This window comes from Cyanistes caeruleus, chromosome 2 (assembly GCF_971803275.1).
Source record: "Cyanistes caeruleus chromosome 2, bCyaCae1.hap1.1, whole genome shotgun sequence".
Classification (NCBI taxonomy): Eukaryota; Metazoa; Chordata; class Aves; order Passeriformes; family Paridae; genus Cyanistes; species Cyanistes caeruleus.
Genome location: NC_141702.1, coordinates 71,506,033 through 71,526,672, shown reverse-complemented (window position 1 = coordinate 71,526,672; position 20,640 = coordinate 71,506,033). Strand labels below are relative to the sequence as shown.

General features: G+C 39.0%; 1 protein-coding gene across 1 annotated transcript; it reads right to left on the bottom strand.

Moving 5' to 3' along the window:
* Window positions 1–519: 519 nt before the first annotated feature.
* RAB4A (RAB4A, member RAS oncogene family) lies at window positions 520–18,859 on the bottom strand. The gene is made up of 8 exons (XM_023923631.2): window positions 18,663–18,859; window positions 10,716–10,796; window positions 9,429–9,543; window positions 8,181–8,243; window positions 6,829–6,983; window positions 5,808–5,903; window positions 4,084–4,244; window positions 520–2,775 (listed from the first exon to the last, which is right to left on the bottom strand). Exons 1-7 carry the CDS (start codon window positions 18,691–18,693, stop codon window positions 4,129–4,131), a joined length of 657 nt encoding a protein of 218 aa, XP_023779399.1. The 5' UTR covers window positions 18,694–18,859; the 3' UTR covers window positions 520–2,775; window positions 4,084–4,128.
* Window positions 18,860–20,640: the final 1,781 nt, after the last annotated feature.

Here is a 20,640-nt window from a genome sequence, read left to right as displayed (position 1 = left end):
AGGGTAGGTATGAAGGTAGATTAGGGTTACCATTCCAGCCTCTTGTGTTCCTCCTGTAACTCTCCCAGAGATTCTTAACATCCTTTCCCAACCTGAATCACTTCTTTCCCCCTACTATTATATGCTAGCTATCTGAAATGCTATGCCTTTGAGAATATAAATGTAAAGCTTTGGAGGAAAAAGGATAACAAACAGGAAGCTGTATCATTAAGAACAGGTATACTTATGCAAACAGGAAAACTTAAGCTTTTAAAAGCTGGCTACCCTGAAGTTCTCTACGCCATGGGTTCTTCAGTAAATGAATGAGACTATTTTTACTCCGTGGATTTACAATGTATTTCTTGAGATTTTTATAGTGTTAATTCTTCCAGCATATAAAATGTAATGGAAATTAGGTGCACAGACTAACCAGGTTTCTCTATGGCATTCACTTTTTATAGGTCTTAAGGGAACTCTTGAGCCATACTGCATACTATTTGAACACAAAGGATGGATAAGATGAGGCAACTGTGAATTCTATTTGTGTTGCCGAAGAGTCATTTTATTGACTTCACTTAACAGACAAAGCTTGTACAAGTAAACAGGACTTGCTGGAAGAAAAATCAAGGAAGATTCTTTATTTGGTGCTAGATACAAGCATTAAATGAAATAGTGTAGGCCAACAGACTCATTTAAAAGGCAAGACACAGGCTTTAATAAGACATTTAAATGGGTTGAACACCTAAAGCTCCACATCCAATGAAACCTCAGATACAGGTACCTGGTGGTATTTCACGTAAAACTCCCATCCATCTTCCTTTGGTAAAGTAAGAATTTTACCCTAAAAACATACGCAGCCTATTTATGACTTACTGTTCAGGTGAGCTAGGTTTGGTTTGCTGTGTCAACTATAATGCTTGAAATCTACTCCAGGGCTGATATTGGCATGATGTTTATTTTTAGAAATAAAAGACCCTCAGAGGAGCAATAGTAAACAATAGAGTTTGCACTGCTGAGAGCTATTGCTTCCAACAGTATTTCTCTAAGAACTGCAGATTTAGAAAATTTCTTTATAGAATGTCAGCAAGATATGCAGCATAAAAGGCTGAGATACTACAAAACATGCACATTAACCAGGTTAATGTGTATACAGTGAGAGTATACATTTAAAAATGGTAAAAACATGTCCCAACTCATTATAATGACACTATTCTTTCCTTCCAGGGAAGAAGGGGACAGCTTTAAGACAATTACTGAAAGAAAAAAAAAACTGCTTACTGCTTTTTAAACTGGAGACACTTGACCAAAATGATCATAAGAACCAAGTAAAAAAGAGGCCTTGTATGTAAAAGGGACAGAAAGAAGTAGAAGAAAATCCCTGTGAAACCCCTGAAATTTCTATTTATAAGCAACAGTCCTCTGCTCCTTTCAACTGCTACTGTAATAAGGGAAAGAGGTTTTGATCAATAGCCAACACCCCTTCCACTGCCCTAACAGTGACAGGAGAGCAACCTTTAGCTCTGCTTGTGCTGTGTCAGTGCTCAGCTTTTGTCAGCGTGCCAAGAAACGTGACTGGGTTGTGGAATGGTGTGTGGTGGAACAGACTACCCAGCAGTACCTCATCTTTTCCCAGCATTCCAGAACTGGTTTGGAGTTTTGGAACTACCACCCTCCTCAGCTCTGGCAGACAACACATCCCAATTAATAACTGGCTATTTGGAGGAGATGGCTCCATCTGACTTCCCACTCCAGAGAACTTGCTTTTGGTAAGTATTTGCATTTCTGGAAGCCAAAGTGAACTGAGCAAGGATTAAGACAGGTAAGTTTCTTTGGAGTTCTCTGATGTTCTTGAAAATACAGTTATGCCACTTCAAAAAATGCTTCACGCCCTTACCAGGAAGAGAAAACCACTGGGAATAATTGTTACCAGTTCTGTAACAAATCCAACCCTACAACAGTCAGAGGAGTGATACAACATGAAAGTTTTTGGACCCAACAGCCTTTTTAAACCTAAACCCAGGCTTTTCAAGTACAAAGCATGCTTAATTCCATTTAATTCAGAGACAACCTAAGGTGCATACTTTTCAGATAAGCATCCATTTGAACCATGAAAATGTCAGGAGAAAGGGAATAAACAGAACTCAAATTTCATGAGAGATGGTATAGCTCAGTGTAGCATTCTTGCTCTGGTCTTGTGCTTTAACTTGCCTTTTCCAACTTGACACATCAGGATACAGAAGTATGGGTCATAACCACACATTAAGAATTGATCCTGTCAACAGCTTGTTAGAATGTGGCAAACTGAGTAGGAAAAAATAAACCAACAACCTTGCACTGACAGTTGCCAGTGGTTTTATAATTCAGGTTGTAAATACAAACTACTGTGCAACAAACAAACGTGACAAAGCCTACCTCAGTTAAATTTGTTTATATGATAAAAAAATAAAATATTAAACTGCTTATAGTGCAACATTCTAATAGCATACATAAGTATACCATGCTTTGTAAATTTACTGTTACATTATTTACAGTACATTGCAATGCTTTAAACTAGAGGTGAAAGAACAAAAACAGGTAATGGAAAACATTTACATACAGGTATGAGCCTTAATATTGTCCACCAAACTATCCAGTTCACTTTGCAGACTTGTGTGTTGTGCACATTCCTGCCCCCTACCACAGGACACCTTTCTGTCAGCAGTGGTCTGCTCTGTTTGTAGATAGTGGAAAGATGTTTTTAAAAACTGCATAGCCTTCAAGCTTTTCCATTTCTTCAAACACCATTTGCAAGGACAGCTGTAAAATACATAATAACTCCATTAATTACCCATATCTGATCAATCTGAAAACTGAGCTCTTGAAATAAGATCAATAAGTATTCATTTCTGTAGAGCCACACCAAAGCTGAACTAAATTAAAGCCCTTTTCTAGCAGTCTCTTAGTTGAAGAATGGCATTTCATAGGAGGAAAGCAGTTCAAGGATTCCTATCCATTATTTAAAATTCTGAGTTTTAATTGGGAGCTAATCTCCCAGAACACAGGAAAAAAAATGAGAATGTAGAATTATGTGCTGCCTTTTTTAATGTTCCATAAAGCTTCTGCTGTGTGCACTGCTCAAGCTGATGATTGAATATAGCAAAAATGATGCAGTAGCTATGCCTGCAGCACCTATTTGATATCACTGTCCCTGTATTAGAGAAATAATGATTAATTATAGCAGAATAATTAACTACACTGGGAGAAAAGACTGTCCTAAGAGCCACTGCATGCTGCAAGGAGTTATGTAAAATCCAGTGACTGCTGAGAAGTGTCTTAAAGACAACTGTTTATAAGAAAGAGTAATCACAGAGCTGTTCTAAGTAGCTCACGTGACTTTTCTTTCTCTTTCCCTGCAATTGTTAAAGGGAAAAATTCTTTCCTCACTTTCTCTGAAGAACATATTTGGAAGAGTTTCAGAACACTGCACACTTCTTTCCTAGGCTGCGACAGCCTCAGAAGAGCTACTTTAGATGATAACACAGCTTAAGCAGCAAATACTACTATTCTCTTGTTTACATTTCTGCTAATAGCAGACAGGAATCAGAATAACTTCAGGCTGCTTAAATGTCACTGTGAGTTTGAAATTTAGTGTTACCTTTAATTTTTGAGTCTCAGTGTTTAAGCATCATTTTTCTGAAAAGACTTTATAACAGCTTAGTACAAGATACTATACAATATATTATATATATACAATATATATATGCTTACTTCTACAAATGTTTCTTCCCAGTGCAACAGAACTGGTTCACTTTCTCTGCAGTGCATTAGGTAGTTATTAGGCCTATAATGCATTTCAGGAATAGAGAATTTTGAAATGTTTTCAGAGTAAGCTAATATTTAGAAATACTCCAGTAAGAGCCCTAGTCTTCCCAGCAGATGAGAGAAGAAAGTCTGAAGTATAAAAACTCCAATCCATTCCACTGTGCATTATTTCAATAAATTATAATTATTTCAATAGATTCTCTGTAACTTTACAGGCTAACTATGAAAAAGCCAAGCACCCAATACAGCACATTTATGAAAAATGCTAATTTTCCCACCACCCCAGGATTTTTGTAGCCTTACCTCCTGTATCTAAAGTAAGTATTTGGGATTTTGTCTTTTGTTTCTCTAACACCCGCACTCTTGAGCACTTTGTGCTTGTGCTCTCCGTGGTGATCTCAGCTGTCTCAAGGCAGCGTCTCCATACTGAATACCTGAGCCCATTCTTTCTGGATCCAATTCTCCTGATGAGAAACAAAATGGTCACAAGAACATAGATCATGTGCAAATAATATACTCCAAATTAACTGTTAACATTAGATTAAAAAAATACACAATTATAGTCTTATCTATTTATGGAGAGATTATCTCAATTCTGTCCACTTTTAGGCAATTTCAAACCTGAATCATTTTCTCCTCTAATTTAACCATATGCCCTTGACCATGATGACAAAGCAATCTGTCCCACAGTTAGGCTGCAAACAAGAAATGCATTTGCTCTACTTTGAACAAAAGATAGGTCTAAAATGTTTTCTGTGAATACAGTTAAAAACTTCCTGCTTTCAGTCTCATAAGCAAAGAAAATAGTACTGTAGATACCAAGCCAAACAAAAATGGATCAATCTGATAGAAGGATTCCAAAAATAACTGCCCCCCAGGGAAAATGATCAACCTCTCCAACTTCTGGTATCCATTTCTGCCTACTTCATACACTGTGCCTTCAGAACTGTTCTTATGGCTGTATGGTGGTCTGGCCAAGAGAGACCTCCATAAGTTCCTTACACTCTCCATTTTTGCATGATTCAGTGGATGTGTGCTGGCACAAAAAAAGCCAGGAGTAGTTCTCAGAAAATAAAACTCAATTCTGTGGTGGCAGTGCCTCTTACAAGCAATCACCAAACTACAGTATCGTGAGAAACTAGCTACATACTGTTTTTTCATAAGGGTTTTAGGTTTGATTGGTTTAGATTCATTTTGTTTGTTTAAAATGGAAGCTGCTGTTTGGTATTGATTTAATGCAGTAAGCAGAAAATTCCTGTGAAAATATATTATTTTAATCTAAAAATTTGTGTTTGGCATTAGAAACACGTAATTAGAATCCAGGACAGACTTTTCAGTATGGCCAGTACTTTTAAAACTTTGAAGATATCAAGCAGCTAGAGGAGAGAAAAATTGGAATGCAAATTAGCTGTAATGACATCTAACACACAGGAGTCCATCTCCAGCAGAAACCTGCCCACTTGTGTTGAGAAGCTTCTGTTATATTTCTAGATCTGCAAAAGTAAAAATGATTTCAACTGAGAGGTAGAAAGGTCACTTCAGAGAAACAGTTGCTAGGAAACATCCCTGAAATTTTTAGTGTTACTGTTCATATTTCTTGACTGTATTTCCTGTTACATATCAGAAGCAGAATTTAAAGCTATGACTGCCCTGATATTAGGTTTTTATTCTGGACTACAAAAACTGCCTAATGTCAGGCTTGGTATTTGTAGGGATGCAACAACCCACAGAAAACAGAACCTACACTCAGACCTGACTGTTAAGGTAAACATCACCCACAGTTCACACCACCACCCCTTTTTGGATAGACAGATCTCACTTAGATATCCATTACTATTAAAGCATAAGAAAAACAGTATAAAGTAAATAGGTTATTTCAAACAAATGGGTTATTTCACCAAAATGAAATTTTGTGGGTTTTTTTTGTTTAATTCTATTAAAGGACTTTGAATGGTGATATTTCCATGTGCACTTTTATTAGTTTTCAGTTAAAATAAAAGATTTTATAAATATAAAGCTTAATTTACCTGATTCAATTTTATTGAGTATTTTCCTTGCACACTGTACAAAAGCCTCTTCAACATTTTCCCCCGTTAGAGCACTTGTTTCCAAGAACATCAGCTCTGCATTTGACACCAAAAAAAATCATCCTCAAAACAAGTCTGGAATACCAGGTATAGTAATTCAAAGCATGAAAGTTTCAAAGTGAAAAGTGAAAAATTCAAAGTGAAAGCAATAAAAATATTTTTACAGAGATCTACTGTCAAAAAGCATGGTCCAGAAAAACTAACTTTCAATGAAAAAACCACAAAAAACAACCTCTAAAATTTACTCGGGGACCCTAGAAAGCTGGAATCCAAAGATAACCTGGGCTGTGCATGCAAAACTGCACTTGAAACCAAACTTCATATAGGTTCCCATTAATAGAGGTCATATGCAAAAGTAAAGTCAGTAAGCAGAGTTAGTAGAAAAGACTTTAATTGATTTATAAAAGAAAAACTAGATTCTGCTGATGGCAGGACTGCAGCACAGAAGCTCAGACCAAGACTGGCTTTAGCTGACTCAGAATCATGTCCTCAGACTGGAAATTCTGAATACCAGAGACTAGGTAACAGTTCTCTGGATCCATGCCCTGCACTGACCTCAGTTTTCAGTGAGTAAAAATTCATTGCTTCAAACTGCAGCACACCCCATACAACTTCATCTATTATCTACAGAGTCTTTAAGATGCTGAAAAATGGGAATTCACGTCCTTAATTTTCTCCTCAGCTGTTTGGAGGCAAGGCAATACCTGAAGTTGTATTACATTTCCTACAGAATACATCTCCACATAGAGGGTATTCTTAAAGGAGCAGCTGTGAGTGGAAGAGCCACTGGTAATGAGACTTAAGTAGTACATGTAATTTTCACGTAATTTTCATGCACTGCCTCTCTGGGCCTCAGGTACTGACAGAACTCTTTTCTGTAGACAGGGTACAAAGTACAGCCTAACTGCACAAAAATGTAAATGATTTGAAGTATTACACGTCTTTGAATGTTACTACTTACCATTTTCCTGTGCAAACCGGGATGCTTCTAAAAAAGTGACTTCACGATCTGCATCAAGATCCTTTTTGTTTCCACACAGTATTATCACAATATTTTGACTTGCTAACATTCTTGCATCCGTCAACCAATTAGTAAGTGCATTGTAGGTTTCCCGGCTGTGCAGGAAAAGAAATCCTTCATTAGGCCACACTCATTTATCATGAACAAACAAATAATTGACCCAAAACTCAGACAGCAAATCAGTTTGTGGCAAACAAACTGCTGGTAGTCAGGCAAGGCACCTACACATCTCCGTGTGCCAGTGATGAACAGGGAAGAGTATCAAATTCCTTCATGAAACTATTTAAAAGCTTGAGTTTTTAAAAATCGAAATGAAATTAATCACAACATATAAACACACAATTATAAAATACTGTGTTAATATGAAAAGCTGATATGTTAAGCTCTTATCTAGTTTCAACCTTTTATGCATGACATTTTGGCATAACAGAATGAGATATTGTTCCACTTGGAATTCAACTGATACTTGAATTACCAGTGGGATTGTAAGAATTTACGAGGCTTGTGTAGATGTGCATGCCTGAACTTTCACACCAGTGTCAGGACCTACACTGCAGGCAGTCACACTTGGCATTGTAGCAGTGGTCAGGGAGAAAGCTTTCAAGCAGTGAACTGACAGATGACTCCAGCTGACCTTAAGCACAGAACACAGATTTCAGAGCCTGCTGAGAGAAATCTTCACTCACAGAACAACAAGCAACAACCAAGTGATCCACCATTAACCAAGCCAAAACTCCTCTCACAATTATCAGTTAATGGTGGCAGGAAGAATGTGAACGTGTATAATGGTAAGGTGTTTTACTGGCTGTTTTAATATTAAATAATATTAAAATATCGAAAGATGCAGAGATGAACAGAATTTTGGCCCACAGTTAAAGAATGTGTAGGCAGAGCTAGATTCTCCAGAGGATGACTTGCTATCCCAGCACACCAATTAGCAGTTTCCACAAGTAAGGGTGCACCACCTTGGTTAAGGATGGCTGAAGTCCACTCTTGTTTCTGTGGCAAAGCCTGCTGAGCCAGTGGCTGCACATAGTCCACCGTTATTAGATCAGCTGGGAGGCCAATCCCCACAAATTTGTGTAAGCCTTTAGGATCATTCACATTTGACATTCACAGTATCTCATGTAAGTAAATTCCAAAGCTTAAATATGCACTGAAACAGAAGTACTTCTTATACTTTCTCTCCTTCCTGCCCAATCTTAATTACAGCATCAGGTACTTGGGGAAGAATTATTGTGCATTAATTGAATCTGGAAGTCTATGAACAAAAGAGCTGCTGGCTTTCTTACCTGGTTATATCATAGACAAGCAAAGCACCTGCAGCCCCTCTGTAGTAACTCCTTGTTACAGACCTGAAATAGAATTAGAAATACACATTTCTGTGGTGCCTTCACTGTTTAAAAATCTGGGTTAATATAACACAATCTGTATTATGGAACAGAATTCTTATTTACATATTTAAAACAAAACATGTTTTTCTAGACAATGTTATCGGCTGTGCAGCAGAAGACTAATTACAACCAGGATTTTGATGAAGCACTTTCATTAAGTATAGCTGTACAAGGATTCTCAAAGTCCATTATGACCCACGTGGTGCTGAAGGTATACAGATCATCATAATACATGACCAGATAGAGAACTGGAGGCTGATATCTGGCCAACACACTGCAGAGACCTCGTTAATGAAGACTACATATCACAGCTCAGCTTTATTCAGTCAGAAATATATCCAAAGGACTTGTCTGATAGAAGACATTTACCTGGAGTGCTGTCCATTACTCAGACTTCTCATATCTTTGTTAACCAACCCCTCTCCCAAAACGAAGTGACCTCAGACACATCTGAGCTCACACCTCAGCTCTATCCCCCTCAAAATATATATATAAAAAAAGGATGTCCTATTTGATGGTGAATGTACCCAGGAATCCACTAGATTTTTACTAAGTTTGATCGATGCCTCAGATGTAGAACACTGTTAAAATACAGCATTAAAAGCACACTGATTGTTATAAACTGAAAAATTCATTGTTTTTTCTCTAAGAAACTTAAGATATCTCAGTCTTTCTAGAACTGTATTTACCCAAATGAATTTGACTAATTTTTTTTCTTCTCTAATAAAACTGTATATAATTATACTGTGAATCATTTTCATGAAGATTTTGAGCAGCTTACAGCTTCCTGACATTTACTTATGCCAAACAATAGGTCTTCAAAACATAGAGTTAAGTGCATACTCTTAGTTAAAAGCAATTAGGAATTTGGCTGGTGAGCAAGATTTTAGCCACCTATTCCACTTATATACCTAGCAGAAATACCCAATGAAAGAAAGGGCAGAAACTCGGGTCCTGCAAGGCAGCATTGCTCTACGGGAATCAATGGATCTGTGTTGCTGTGTCCAGGTTGGAAGGTTAATATGAAAGCAGACAAACAATTCCACTGACTAAAAAGCTTTGCCTACTTGCAAGCAGAGATAAATAATATCCACCACTCACAGCAGCAATTATAATAACACTTAATAAAATGGCTGAAGAGCGTACCTGAACCGTTCTTGTCCTGCTGTATCCCATATCTGCAATTTTACATATTTACCACCCACATTTATGATCTTTGAACCAAATTCCACTCCTATAGTATGATTTGAGTCATCTTTGACTACAAAAAAAGAAAGAAAACAAAACAAAAAAAAATATTTGAAGAATATTCTGAGTGAATAGATTTTACATAAAACAATTTAGGTATTATCAAAACTCCTCAGTGTTCAAATTACAAACTTCCTGAACCATCAAATTCAGTGCTGCTCATAAGCTCACTGCCACCACACAGAATTGAATGTTCTTACAGTTTTTGACAGTTTAGTCAATTCAAACTTACTACTAGAAAGCCCACTATGAGTAATTTCCTGTTCTCTTTCGTAAGTAGCAAGATACTTTTTGTACACTTTTTTCCAGCTGTGTTTCCTAATACTTTGATGCCATTTAAAATCAAAATTAATGGAAATACATACAGCCTTAACCATGAATATGCAAGAGCTAATTCTTCTTTAATGCACAAAGTTAAGATACTTGCTCTATGCATGCCTGTTGATATCACAGAATCTCAGCAATTTACAGCTGCCCTTACTAGAAGGGCTTGTTTCAGGTTTACTCAGAATCAAGCCATGTTCCTTAGCGCTTACACATCATTATCCTTAAGTATTCCTCAAGAGATAAGGTGAATTACTGTTTGGTTGAGAAAGAAACAGTCACCTTAGATTTACAAAGTTTTCTAAATGCATATTATTTTAGTTTAAACTTGATGCCAAATGCAGAATCCAACAGAAATTTTCCTGTTATCTGCTCATCTATGAATAACATTCAAAACTGAATATCAGTATTTATCATAGACCACAGTCCTTAACAAAGAAAACAGAGTTACTATTTATTTTGAAAGATGCTACAGGATTTCTAAATCTACTCAAGCAATTCAACTTTTCCTTCATTATTTTTTCTAAAAGATCCATGTTTCTACTATATATCTAGGGAATCTTGTAGCATCAAATTATACCTCTCACAGAAAGTAAGTCTGCATTTTCACCAACATCTTGTTATATTTATTTGAGAGGAACAGAAAATAATACTCTATATTAGGTTTTAGATTAAAGACAAACAGTGAGCAATAATAATTTATAGTACAGTTCTGAACATAATTCTTTACTAAAATCCTCACCTACACAAATAAGAGAATTAGGGGAGCTTCCATATCAATAATAGGTACTCATGTAGGCAGAGCCTTTAGCTGTGGTACAAGGCAGTGAAGAGCTTTCACTGTCCTTCACATGTACTTACATTTCTTCTCAATAAATTGGTGTAGCAAACAGGATTTTCCAGTTCCAGCATTTCCAATGACCAAGAATTTAAACAGGAAATCTGATGATTGAAAGAAAAAAAAAAAAAGTTAAATTTTAGTATGGACTCACGTTTTGTTACAAGACCAAGCTCACAAGCCAACTATTCTCTTGTAGCTGTCATTTCAAAGAGAAGGGAATAGATGACAAAACTGGCAAATAGCAATAAATCTGAAAAATTATCCAGTATCTACAGTAGTGATATTACACATCAAGAACTAAGAATTTTTCTTTATGGAGAGGCAAGAAAGACAAAAGAAAGCAGAAACAGCTGAATCTGACTTCAGTCAAAAAAAGCTGAATAACAGGTAAATGGCTGGCTTGTATTCCAGTAATGTCTTTTAAGAGTGTGTCAGCTATTAACTATGGTCAACACAAATATATAATGATAACATTTTTCAAAATCTACAGTTCCAGAGAGAGGTGGTTGTTTGTGATTTTTTGGGTATTTTTTGGGTTTTTCCCCCCCTGGTTTAAAATTTACATTAATTTGAACTTCTCTATTAACAGTTTAATACTCATACTTTGTTTTTAATCCTTGTACAGCTGGGACAACCGCAGTATTTCACTGCAAAATTTAGAGGGGAGAAATAATTTTTATTCTGGGATGCCTGGTTTAACATTTCCTCCACATGTTAAATTAATATACATGTATTTCTGTTACCTATGTATGAGCCATTTATATCAATGTTCATTGGTAATACACATTTTTGAGATTTATGGTCCATTTCTATTGTTTTAACAGTTACATAAAATCCTTTAATGCTACCACCACAAATCTGCTTTCAGTTTTGCTAAAGACTGAAGAAAGCTTCCCTGTCTTACTGCTCTCAAAAATTATAAACTGATTAGAAAGCTTACAACTGCTTCCCCTAATATACTGCCACCAAGGGAACCTCTACAGCTCATGCAAGATTCCCTATTTATTATTCCACCAGCAGCAGATTTTTTACTCTTTATTGCACCATTTCTCTAAGAAACAGAGCAGGTCTCCAGAAGCCATCTGGTAAGCATGCAAGGAAAATTATTAAGTTTGCAATATCAATAAAAATAAAAATATTAATTTTCTTAAGTGCTCAAAGCTGTCAAGTGGGCTACACAGGTATTGGCCTAGGGAATGGCAGAATAAAAACAAAAATAAAAATAAATGATGCAAAGTAAGTCAAAGAACTAATAAAATCCTCTACCAGGACCTCATTTGAGTACTTAGTTTCAAAAATCAAATTTAAGATGCACATAAATCTACGTGCTCATTCCATTTCATGAAGGAGTTGCTTGTTATGGTACATCATAAACACTCCCTAGCAATGGCAAAAGGAACAAGCAAGTTTCTCAAATGTTAAGAAGACTCCCACTGTTAAAAAGACAGGGCTCTGAGTCCTGGAAATGTCTACTGCTCTTTGTCTTCACCTGTCTTCTGGATTTTATTCATATTTAAAATGAGGTAATGTTTTACTAATGATTTTTGCTTTTTTTACATTTTGCCCCTCTTGTTTCAAATGCTGCAACAAGCTCAGAATAGATTCTGAATTCTACACTTCTCAGAAGATGGCTGTTTCTTGCTCACAAATACAACCATTTACATGCTCAAAACTTTCTGTTCCAAAATCCTCTCATTTGTCACGCCCCCACCCAGCTGCTCATGCTTTCTGGATTTTTAAAAAAAAAAAAAAAAAGTTACAAAAAGGATTTTCCTTCAGGTTGTGAAAATTTTGTGTTAACTCCTCTAAAGAAGGGCCCCTCATATCTCAACTGCAAAACACACTGAAGCTGAGAACTCTTCACTCTATCAAGTCTTCACTGTTATGGAATGTAGATATCATAAATAGCCTAAAGTGTTAGGTTAAGAAAAAATTAATCTCAAAGCCAAGCTTCAATTCTTATGGATCAAATATCACTGTTTAGCTGCCTTTTACGCCATTTTGTATACTTAAATGACTCTGTGTGTGTGTGTATAATCTTACTGGTTTTATCACTTCCAGAGTACCTCAAAATGCAAGATATTTTGAGACACAGACACAATTAAAATAATCTGTTTCTGATTCTGTCATTTTTCCAAACATAAATCTGAAATCAAATTAAAACTGGTTCTACTTTGTATATGGTGAATGCCATTTGTCAGATTTTCTCATTAAGAACAATTATAAAATTCAAGTTTGCCTTCCTTTTCTTTTTTTTCCTACGGAAAACTCATGTTATTGACAGTAGTACAACAGCTACTGCAAACCTAAACCAGGGAAAGACTAAAACCAAAACTCTATTCCCCCACTAATTTGCACTGTAACTGCAAGCACCGGTTGTCAAATGTGGCTCACGAAGGCGTTATCTGTGCCACCCACAAACACACAGTGAGCAGCAAATTTAACACCCTGCTCCCTTCTGCACAGACAGGCTGCAGGCCAGTCAGGCCTTGGGACAACCATCTCACTGCCAGGGACTGATCTGGAAGAGCACCTTTTCCCCGAGGTGTTTTAAGTTGAGGTGCTTTATATTTGCTCTGAAAGCAACAGTGCTATATGGGGATTGTATATTCATGTCTTTAAATTGATAACATATTCTAGCAGTGCTTCATAACAGACTCCTAATTCCTGTTGAGATTCTATTGTGCCAGACAAATTTAAAAGGGAATCTCTCCTACAAATAAATCACAAAAATGCCAGTTCAATGCCTGCTTACTTAGGAGATAAAAAACAAATTTCCATCTGACAAAATAGCAAACAGGCTTTTTCAGATGAAACTTGAAACTAGCTACAATTCACTTTTTCCACAGTATGAAAGTAAAAGAAATGTGTTTTATTCCACCAAACTAAGAGAATGTTGTAGTCCACTTCATAAAATGAAAATGTCAGTCTTCTAACAAAAAATTAAAACCTTTCTGCACCAAAGGCAGCAATGTTTCCAAACGCATGCAGACTCAAAGACACTGTTACATTTATTAATATAACCATGCTTCTATGATTTTAAACTCCAATTTTATGTCAATTATTTGAACTACCAAAAAGTTCTTAGACTTATGTTATCAGTTTATTTATGAGCACTGGATAACATGGTTCAGGAATATATAGAATACTCTGCACATTTAATCAACTGCAAGGAAGGACACGAAAAAAGCTTTGCCAATACTAAATGTTAAAAATACCAAAATTTAACAAATTATTAAGTTCACAGCCTAGCACATTAACAAATAAGGTAATACCAGGTAAGAACAGGGAACACATTTTTCATCTTATTACTCTGCAACTTCTTTCTTATAACATCATTCTGTATGACAACTGGTACCACATCAGCTACCTTTTTATTACTTATTTTAGCACATGATTTAGGACATTAAATGTTTTCTCTTTAAGCTGTACAGATGTGTGTAAAATTTAGCACAGTTTGGAAGCACAGAAATCAAATGAGATTGGGCAGTCAGCTTCTTTTAGACCATCACTGTGGACTCAAGCTTTGTATATTCATCTTTTGCAACTACAGCAAATGCAACTCACATTCTACTGTTTGTACAACTGCTTAATGGCTCTAGTTTTTATTTTTGGTGTCCTGTTCCCAGAAGAGTTAGTTCACTTCATTTCATAGCTTTTTTTAAATCTCCTTTTTTTTTCCCTCGATTGACAAAGCAGCTCAGAGCTCCAGCATTCCATTCAGCTGCCAACGCTGTCACCCTAGAGAAACTTTTCTTTTGAATTCTGTTGTTCCTCCTCCATAGAAGAGCTGAAAAGCAACATCATTCAGATGTTACAAATGCTTTCTGCCATGCTGGCTACTGAAAAGGTCTAGAAAAGTTAAAACACTTTGCCTTTAAATAAGATCATCTTTATACAGAAGGGATTTAGGATCAAGACTGAACTCGGTGCTAAAGGGAAAAAAGGTTACAAAATAAGCACTACAGAAATCATAAGGAGATGAAACACAGCACAGCATGGCTGTTAAAGGAAATAAGGCATTATAAAGAATCAGCATACTCCCCTCTGAGAGTTACATGCATCACCTGATCCCAAATTGGGCAGGGGGTAGAGGAAATAAAACTTACTTTCTAGCACAGGAAAAAAGGAATGAAACTGTGGCTTTGCCCTAAAGATGCACCAACAGCACAAGCTGTTAAACTATACAAATTACATAATGTCTTTTGTGTTTGTTTTTTTTTCCTTTTGGGGGTGGTGGTGCAGTGTGAGCTGAGGGGAAAGGAGAAGAGAGACAATTGTGGGCTTTGACTCAAGCACCAGCAAAAACAGATGGTTGATGTGGCAACCACCCCCAGACATCCAACCTCCTCCTTTGACTGAAGTCTGCTCCAGCAAAAGAAATAGTCAAACAGCTTCTGAAATGCTGTAGCTTAGTCTTTAAAATGCAATGAGAACTAAATGGTTTCCTTTACAATGCTAATACAGTAGGGTAGGGGGGAGACCAAATTATATCACCAATCTCAGTTTGAAATCCTCCCAACTCCTTGCTAGAGAGCAGCATCTGACCCTTTGGAAAGTCTCTCATTCATGGCATAGGGCAGGAGGAAGAGTGCTCTGAAGCATTCCTACTAGCACATGCTGCCTCTAAATGAAAGGAGGAGCTATTACCACTGTTCACTCCTTTCTTTAGCAGAAAGTTAACAAGACAAACAGGTAGAACAGATCAACCTGGCTCTACTCCAAACTCCAAAAAGAGTGGTTCAAAGAGGGAAATTCTGCTTCCTTACAAGCAAAAGACCTATGCTCTCTAAGGAATAAAATCAGATTTGAAACAAACTGAAGACCAGGGTGAAAAATGCAAATACCATCAGGTAAATGGCAGGGGATGGGATGGTGAGAAGAGGACGAATCAAATTGTCCAGACCAAAAAAAAATATTTTCAAATGGATGGAAAGACTGTGCATTCCCTGCCAATGACAGAGATTGGTAAATTTAAGTGAGCAGATTGGGATTTGTAGATGCTGGTGGAAAAACACAAGGAACTAAGGAGTGAAGAGATTTGACCTGAATCTTACACATTGCATTTATTCAATGCTCATACAACTTCCATCCTTCTGCCAAAGGTTGCTTTGCTTTTATTTATTAAGGATAAGCAACTTTCTGCAAAGCTGTATTTACCACAAAAACATGTATATTTTGCACTGGGAAGCAAGCTAAAACATGCATGTAATGTGGCAATTATCTACAGAAAGGCCATTACATCTCAGAAAACTTGAGTTAAAAGCGTTTTCCGATGAGTAACAGATCTTTTTCCAATATTAAACGTCAAACTTCTAAAAGAATGACCCTTTTCTCCCAAAAGCAGCCAGGAAAATGTCCTTTCTAAACCCAGTCTCAAAATTCATGGAGTTACCTTGTACTCATGCTTGGTTTGGTTTTGGCACTTGGTACGGGAAATAAATTGAACACATAAGAATTGAATAGATATTGAACACATAAATAATTGAACAGATAAGAAAGCTAAGAACAAAAGATACACAACAGATGTAATTTCACTGCAGGAGTGAAAGTATGAATTGTAAGCAAAATTTAGTGTGAAGACTGAGAAGCTGCAGAACTTTGTTTGAAAAGAGGGAAGAGACAAGAATCTCAATAATGGACAGAACAAGTTGTGAAAAGTGAGTGAGCAGAAAACCTTCAAAGAAAACAGATTTGACATCGAGAAAGATACTAAGGGAAGAAAAAAAAAACCCCAGGAGGCATGAAATTAACAGTGGTGGCCAGAGGAAAGGCTCTTTATTCCCTATGGATTGAGAAAAACATAAAAAAAAGAACCCCCTCTTTCAATAGAAAGAGAAATTGAAACCTCACAGCAAAATTAAAGCCATATAAAAGTCAGACAGCAAAACGACATTGGGAAGAAAAGCACCAACCCAACCACTAACCAGTTTCCTGAGTTTAACTATATGGGATAAAAAGCTTGAGGTTACACAATTACAATGGGTCATAATTCAAGTGACAAGAAAAATCCAATTCATGACTAAGCATTTACAAGCTATAGGGATTCCAGGGTGGGGATACAGTAACCCCTAGTCTCAGTCACCCAGGGAGAAACTGACCTAATACTTCTCCCATCCTCCACAGTTATTGTAACAGCTGGTCAGCAACAAACCACTCTTTGTTAGGACAGTGAGCACATTAAATCCAGAAAGTTCATCAAGCACAGAATATCCATAATTTAATCACATGGTACTGTTAACTTTGATCTGTCAATGGTGCTGCTACGTATGTGGACAGGACACTGCAAAATTAGTTACTGACTACAATTATGGTCAGAGATTGTAGAGCCATTAGTTAAATTTTATGCTATAACTTAGCTTTTATTCTTCTGTGTTCTCCAGAACTCGACACTCTCAAGTGTTCTAGCTCTGAATTTTTTGTAGCCTGTGTGTGCATAGGACAAACATGGAAACTCCAAAAGGTAATATATCAAGCAAGAATTAAACAAATAGCAGGAACAACCCACAACTACAAAGGTTCCATTCCAAGGGCTTGTTTTCTAAGATACCAAAATAATCAGAAGGTATCAAGAGCTCCAGTAGGATTACTATCCTTATTCTGCATTGCTGGAACAATGCAAAAAATGTTTAAATGTTCTGGCTTAAGATACTAATCATGTATTTGGCTTACCTAGTATTACAGCATCAAAGGAGAGCTCCACTGAAATGCTGTCATCTCTGGTTTTCTACCAACTCTTTTGCACAGAGACCACCATAAGTATAGTCAAAGTAATCCCAGTTCAAGATCACAGGGGTACAGAGCATGAAGAACTTGTTTGAACTCAAATCTAGATGGACAAAGCACACCTCCCTGGTTTATACATGTAAGTTTTACGTGTTTCTAGAACAGATGGTCAAAAGAAGTAGGGTTAGAGTATCCTAATGATAGCACTTCAAGGGCTGCCCCACACTCTTGCCTTGTTCTGCCCCTTAGTTCTGTGCATTTACTGTACATGGAAGCACTGACCAGTAGGATAGAATATCAAACACTGATGACTACAGTATTGAAAATAAAATTACTTACACAGTAGAAACAATCAGGTCATTTGGCCTGCTCCTGATCCCAGCCTCCAAACAGTTTCCGGAGTTGTTGTGTCAAATTTTGCTTTCATTTTTCAATTATTCTATATTCAATTCCGATCCTACTCTCATGGACTCTGAATATGAACCTATTACACGGCTTTAGAATATGCTTGTATCTTTATACTGGAAAATATTACAGAACTGTATGGTATGGAAAGGGTAAAAGTCTATTCAAAGCAAAGTTTCAAATAAAATTATAAAGAAGTTAATGCTATTCAGTTGCTTCTCATCACCTCCACCTAGCCAGCAATACCAGCTCTGCTTGCCTCTTTGAGTCCTCACATCTCCTTGATACTTCCCAGCGACGCACTGGACACACCCTGTCAGTGCCTGCACTCCGACTTACTCCATCGGATGTTTTCCTACCAGCAATAATCACACACCCAGGCCACCACAGGGACATAGGAACATACCCACTGATTTATTTCCCCACAACGCAGTCAACTCTTTCTGACGTCTGCACGTCTAAGACACCAGGACCGAAACCTTAACTTGCCTCGCAGAAGCACCCGCCATCTCCAAGTGAGGGAAGGGGCAGCGGACATGCACTTCTCCCAGCGGACATGCACTGCAAGTTTCCTTCTGGACTCCCCGGACCACAACAAGCAGCGCCCAAGCCGGTCCCTGCTCACCCTGAAGGATAACTCGGAGCGCTCCTGCCCGGCAACCACGAGCGGGACAGGCGCTGGGGGCTCCGGCCGGAGGGACCCGCCCGAGCCCGGAGAGCCCTCACGTCACACCGGCTCCTTCCCCGCTCCTCAGGGGGCACTGCCCGGCCCCGGGCCCGCTCCGCGAAGGGGAGGAGGGAGAGGGAGATCCCCTCAGCCCGCCCTCGGATCCTACCGTAGGTCTCGGACATGGCACTCTGCGACATCCCGGGTGGGATGACCCCCGCCGCCGCTGCTCGCTGCCTGCCCCGCCCAGGGTCGGCGCCGACGGCGGAGGGAACCGAACAGGCCCCGCCGCCCGGGCCCGGCTCAGCCCCGCCCCGTCCCGCCCCGCCGCCGCGCAGGCGCGCCCGGGCCGCGCGCGCGCCCCGCCTCCCCGCGCACGCGCGGCTGCGCGCGGCCGGGGCCCCGCCCCCAAAACAAGGCGCACGTGCCCGGGAGGCTCCCGCCCCGCTTCTCTCCCGGGAAAGGCAGCGTCGGCAATCCGGCTGGAATCCGGCTGGAATCCGGCTGGAATCCGTGTGCAATCCGGCTGGAATCCGGCCGGAATACGCTCCTCGAGCGCGGCCCCCAGCGCGGACTCGTTACCCGTGCGCACGCCCGTTCACACAGCCAAGCGCTATTCCCGCGGCTCTCCGCGTTTTATTCCAGGTCGCGCCAAGGAGCGAGCCGGGCGGTGGCCACGGAAGGCCACGGAAGTGGCCACGGGCGGTGGCCACGGAAGGCCGGCTCCCCGGTCGCCAGAACGGTACGCTGTTTGTACATTTTAACAAAGGCGCCAGCGTTCCTTGGTTACAAATTATATAACTTTTCTTTCAATTTGTACTCAAACCCCTGTTTGCTCGTCGTTCCTCTCCTTTCTCATGGCAATTATTCCGCGGGCTCAGTTCTGCTCTCCTTCCGAGTCTGGGTTCCGTTTTGGATAGGCAGTCAATGAGTCGGTGGTCGTGATCTCCCACTGCCGGAATGACCTTTCCCCCAGGTACTCCTGACTTCACTCCTGGCATGACTCCTGTCATCTAGACAGCCCATTCATCCTGGGATTGTCTACCCTTTCCTTGTAACAAAAGATTAGCCGAGCATACAGTGTTCACAGTGCAACTGCTCAATCCTAACTGTGCAGCTATAGCTAGGCTAACCACAAAACAAAAGTTGCAAAGTTTGGTTCAATTCTTCAGGGGCTCGATAGAAACAGTGCCTGGCCTGTGTTATTCTTTCCTGGATGTCTTAACTCTCCTGCCAGCCCTGGTTAGTCTGACAGCCAAGGGCACTACAGCTCCCAGCACAACAGCTTTTCCATCTATGCCCTTCCTGTGTGTCCTCCATGTTCTCCTTTCTTCTAATCCTTAAAAAATTTCCTCTTATTTCCTCTTCTGTTATTTCTGGGTTTTTTAAAATCTCGTTGCTCACAGCTTCCCATCCTTTCCCCTTCTCCTTCATCTCCCGAGCTGTAGGAAAAACTGCCTCTGCCTGTCCCAGCCACCTCCCTGCCAAGTCCTTAGCTGGTCAGAGGTCAGCTTTGAAGTTCCCATCTCTAATCAGTGCAACAACATGTGCTGAGCCAGCACCAAGAACCCCTCAGAGAATCTGCTGATTATTCTTCTTGTTGTGGGTACATACAGACAAAGAAACCTGCCACAGTTTTCAAAGAACCAACTCCTTAAAGAGTTCATACTATTAACAATAATTGGAGGTTGTATAAACGGGTCCCCAAAGTTAGCACAGCCCTGATGCATAGAGGACACTGAGGCCTGAAATGTCACATGTGAATGTTTCTCTGGGGCATCTGATGTCCAAAATGCTGTGGAAAGCTGAAGAGCCCTCACATGAACTGCAGAGAACAGTATGTCACAGATGTGAGCTTTGTGTCTGAAAGCTGTCCCCCAAAGTGGTGCATTCTGAGGCTCAGTTTGGGCTTTAAATAAGTTTGGTCTAACATCACCAAATCCCTGATAGATGTTGGTTATTTTTTCTCAACCCCCCCATCCCCATCCCCAGAAAACAAACCAAATTAATAAAACAAAACCCCATAAAACTCAAATACCAAACTGAATGTCTTAACAAAAAAAAGCCCCTAAGATACTGTAGTAAACAGATTTTACTGGATTACTAAAAATATGTTATGTTATATCAAAGTTATATGCAAGAACAAG

Bases quoted from the DNA above. Each gene is read 5' to 3' on its own strand.
- RAB4A (XM_023923631.2), bottom strand. From the start codon at position 18,693: ATGTCGCAGAGTGCCATGTCCGAGACCTACG. The intron at 8,244-9,428 runs GTACGCTCTTCA...ATTCTATTTCAG, and splicing joins GCAGGACAAGAACGGTTCAG to GTCTGTAACAAGGAGTTACT. The intron at 4,245-5,807 runs GTAAATTAAGCT...GTTTCTCATCAG, and splicing joins ACTCAATAAAATTGAATCAG to GAGAATTGGATCCAGAAAGA.